This window comes from Sebastes fasciatus, chromosome 13 (genome assembly GCF_043250625.1).
Source record: "Sebastes fasciatus isolate fSebFas1 chromosome 13, fSebFas1.pri, whole genome shotgun sequence".
Taxonomy (NCBI): Eukaryota; Metazoa; Chordata; class Actinopteri; order Perciformes; family Sebastidae; genus Sebastes; species Sebastes fasciatus.
In genome coordinates, this window is record NC_133807.1 from 15,726,185 (window position 1) to 15,729,762 (window position 3,578).

Sequence of the window (3,578 nt, forward strand, 5' to 3'; positions counted from 1 at the left end):
TCTAATCAGCCGGTGTAATTGGACACACCTGTGTGGGTGTGCAGAGCCTTTTAGAAGGGGCCAAAAACATGAATGACTGGTGATCCTCTCTCTTGTCATTGGTACCATAATCAGGTTGAAAAATGTAATTTGTCCAATTCCTATCAGCCTAAACTGTACTTAAGAGCTCATTAGAAATGGCAAACACTATACCAGACTGTTAACAACAGTATCACACTCAAAATAAAAGGAGTTACAGTATATTCACTCATTTCCAGTTCACATTACAGTTACAATAAGTAACAGTAACTTGTCAGGTATTTAGAAATAAGCCTCAACACCAGACTTCATAGAGAGTTTCTCCTATTTAGAAACAGGAGAAGCTTAAAATGAAAGAGTCAATAAAGCGTTAAATAGTTATAAAAGTCTTTATAAAGCCTTTTAAAATCAACACTGTCACTTAAAGGGACTGTTTGTAACTTCTTACACGTATAAATCAATCCGGGTCGGTGTCCCATGCGCGCTCACGTGTGGTTACGCTGTTCAGACAAGACTTCAACACAAACTACACGGAAGCACGAAAGTTATATCTAAGCCCGTCTTGCAAAACAGTGTTGGCCGTGGTCGGAGGACGCGGGGGAGACGTAGCTTTGGTCTCCAGGGACGGAGTCTCTGCTGTACTCTGCTCCTCTGCTCTTCTGCCTGCTTGCTTTCACTCACAGCTCGCTCCACCTCACGTGCATGGGCGCACACTACACACTACAGAAGAGTTAGTTTAGCTCTCAGAATATCTAATGAATGTACAGTGGACGTTTGTGCAGAAATAACTGCTGCAGCTCCTCCAGACCAACAGAGGTTTCCCGTGTCTTGTCAAGTGACGGGGCTCCGCAATGAGAAACGTTATCGTCTCCGACCGGGTGCCGATGTCTCTCCTGTTCCCTCCAACCGCGGTCGGGAAGCTGAAGCAGGAAAAGCCAACACTAGGATCAGCAGTGATTCATGGAGAGACCTTCGTCTGGTCAGCTAACATTACTGCCAAGCAGCTGAAATATAGAGTGATATTGTGGTTTTAGCTGACGTGTGTCGCCTCACTGTTTTGAGCGATGCTCGTTCATGTCTATGTAGAGTGAGCACAAGCCCGAGGCTGACTTTTGATGACTTAACGTCCACAGGTGTCGCTGTTAACAAGCATTTCTGATTCTTACATACAGTCCCTTTAATCACAGTGTTTTTTCACTGCAGCTGCTTCACCAGCTCCACGTCCATCTCACAATCTGCAGGTTGTTGCAGCTTTTCCTCTCGGCCCAGCTTGATCTTGGGCTTAACGTCCACAGAGACCAGCTCCTTGTGGATCCTCTGCTCCCTCTGCCTCTTCAGCAGAGCCAGGATCTCCCTCCTCTGCTCGGCCATGGCCACGTACCGCTGCCTCTCCTCCCGTCTCTGCCGCAGAGCAGGCTCGCTGGGCGGCTGCGTGGCTGAGTGTTTGGGAGGACCGGGAGTAGTAGTGTTGCTGCTGCCGCGCTGCGGCCGGCGGCACACCGGCAGTCTCTGGTGGATGTCTGCGGACACCAGCCGGGACTCCAGCGGCGGCAGCAGAGACAGAGAGCTCCACAGCTGCCGGGCGTGGGACACGTCCTCCGGAGGAGAGCCGTCAAACACGGTGAAGCATTGAGCAAAGTCCTCCTGCTCCGGAGGCTCAGCCACGACGGACATTTTATACTTTAAGTCCACAGAAATGTTAAGAAGAAAGATTAGAGACTAGGTTAAACTAGCGAGCTAATGAAGCGCGCTGTTGTTTCGTATGGTCACCATGGAAACGGTTTGGTATGGTCACCATGGAAACGAGACTACTGCTGCAAGCCAGTAGGAAGAAGAATTAAACCTTCCGCGTAAACCTTTCAAACTAAAAGTAGGTTCAACACCCGATAATATATGACTAACATTAATACCTCAACAACCACATAAAGGACAATATGGCTTGAAATCGCCCTAGGATGCAATGCAGATGGTAATGTAGCTGATATGCACTTGCTAATTGGACTGAAAGCAGTAAGATGTCCAACTACAAAGTGCCGTACAAAAGTATTTATATTCTTTTGTCATATTCTATCGAAATGGCCTGTGTTGAACTATAAAATATTATATACAATACAAATAATAAGCGTTTCCAAAATGGCAGCAGTTGTCAAAAAAACACCAGAGTTTCCGGAGTTGCTTCTATACTCTTTGATTTAGCTATGTATTGTGTAGTTAAAGGGACTGTTTGTAACTTCTTACGCATATAAATCAATCCGGGTCGGTGTCCCATGCGCGCTCGCGTGTGGCTACACTGTTCAGACAAGACTCCAACACAAACTACACGGAAGCACCAAAACCGCAAAGTTATATCTAGTGAAGCCCGTCTTGCAAAACAGTGTTGGCCGCCTTCGGAGGACGCGGGGGAGACCGTAGCTTTGGTCTCCAGGGCCGGAGTCTCTGCTGTATTCTGCTCCTCTGCTCTTCTGCCTGCCTTCACTCAGCTCGCTCCACTCTCACATGCATGTGCGCACACTACACACTTCAGAAGACTTCGTAGCTCTGAGAATATCTAGTGAATGTACAGTGGATGTTTGTGCAGAAATAACTGCTGCAGCTCCTCCAGACCAACAGAGGTTTTCCGTGTCTTGTGAAGTGACGGGGCTCCGCAGCGAGAAATGTAATCGTCTCCGACCTGGTGCCGGTGTCTCCTCTGTTCCCTCCGGCCGAGGTCGGGAGGCTGAGGCAGGAAAAGCCAACACTAGGATCAGCAGTGATTCATGGAGAGACCTTTGTCTGGTCAGCTAACATTACTGCTAAACAGGTGAAATATAGAGTGATATTGTGGTTTTAGCTGACGTGTGTCGCCTCATTGTTTAACGGATGCTCGTTTACATTCAGGTAGCGCGTGCACACGGGCGAGCGCGAGCAACAGGACGCTGACTTTCGTTGACTTAACGGCCACAGGTGTCGCTGTTATAACCAATTTCTGATTCTTACAAACAGTCCCTTTAATGTTAGCCTTTCAGACATTCTCTGTCTTTATAGGTTGCAATTGAGTGAAGTGGACACAGGTACTATTTCGGAGGAAACTAATTTGGCCTCATTGGTGAAAATAGCATATTTTCCTCTTATACAATGAGAAATATAACTTTTAGGATTTTTTAAAGGGCCAAAGAGGTTTAGCTCTAAAGAGTTTATGGCTCAAACATACAAAATGTCAATTCTGTCTCCACTTCTACACTGTAAAGATAGGTATATGACTAAATAATGGGTATGAGTAAACATAAACAAATACAGCAGTATTACAAGTGTCAAAAGTACCATTACTCATTATGAAGCTGGCTTCTGTTAGGGTAATGTTATTATATAGATTAGGCTATATTATTATTACAGATGTGTCAAATTGAGTTGAATGTTGTATGAGGTGGGTGTGGAGATAATTTAAACTACATTATATACTGTTGGCAGTTTTGACTATTAGAATCTATTATATTTTATATTTATTTTTTTATTTCTTTATTGATGTATGTGTTAAAATTTGTCAATAAAAATAATATACAAAAATATATATATATATTTAT

General features: G+C 44.8%; 1 protein-coding gene across 1 annotated transcript; it reads right to left on the reverse strand.

Annotated features, from left to right (window-relative positions):
• Positions 1 to 584: 584 nt before the first annotated feature.
• On the reverse strand, positions 585 to 2,050 carry hoatz (HOATZ cilia and flagella associated protein). The gene has a single exon (XM_074657459.1). The coding sequence runs from the start codon at positions 1,690 to 1,692 to the stop codon at positions 1,213 to 1,215; it is 480 nt and encodes a 159-aa protein (XP_074513560.1). The 5' UTR covers positions 1,693 to 2,050; the 3' UTR covers positions 585 to 1,212.
• Positions 2,051 to 3,578: the final 1,528 nt, after the last annotated feature.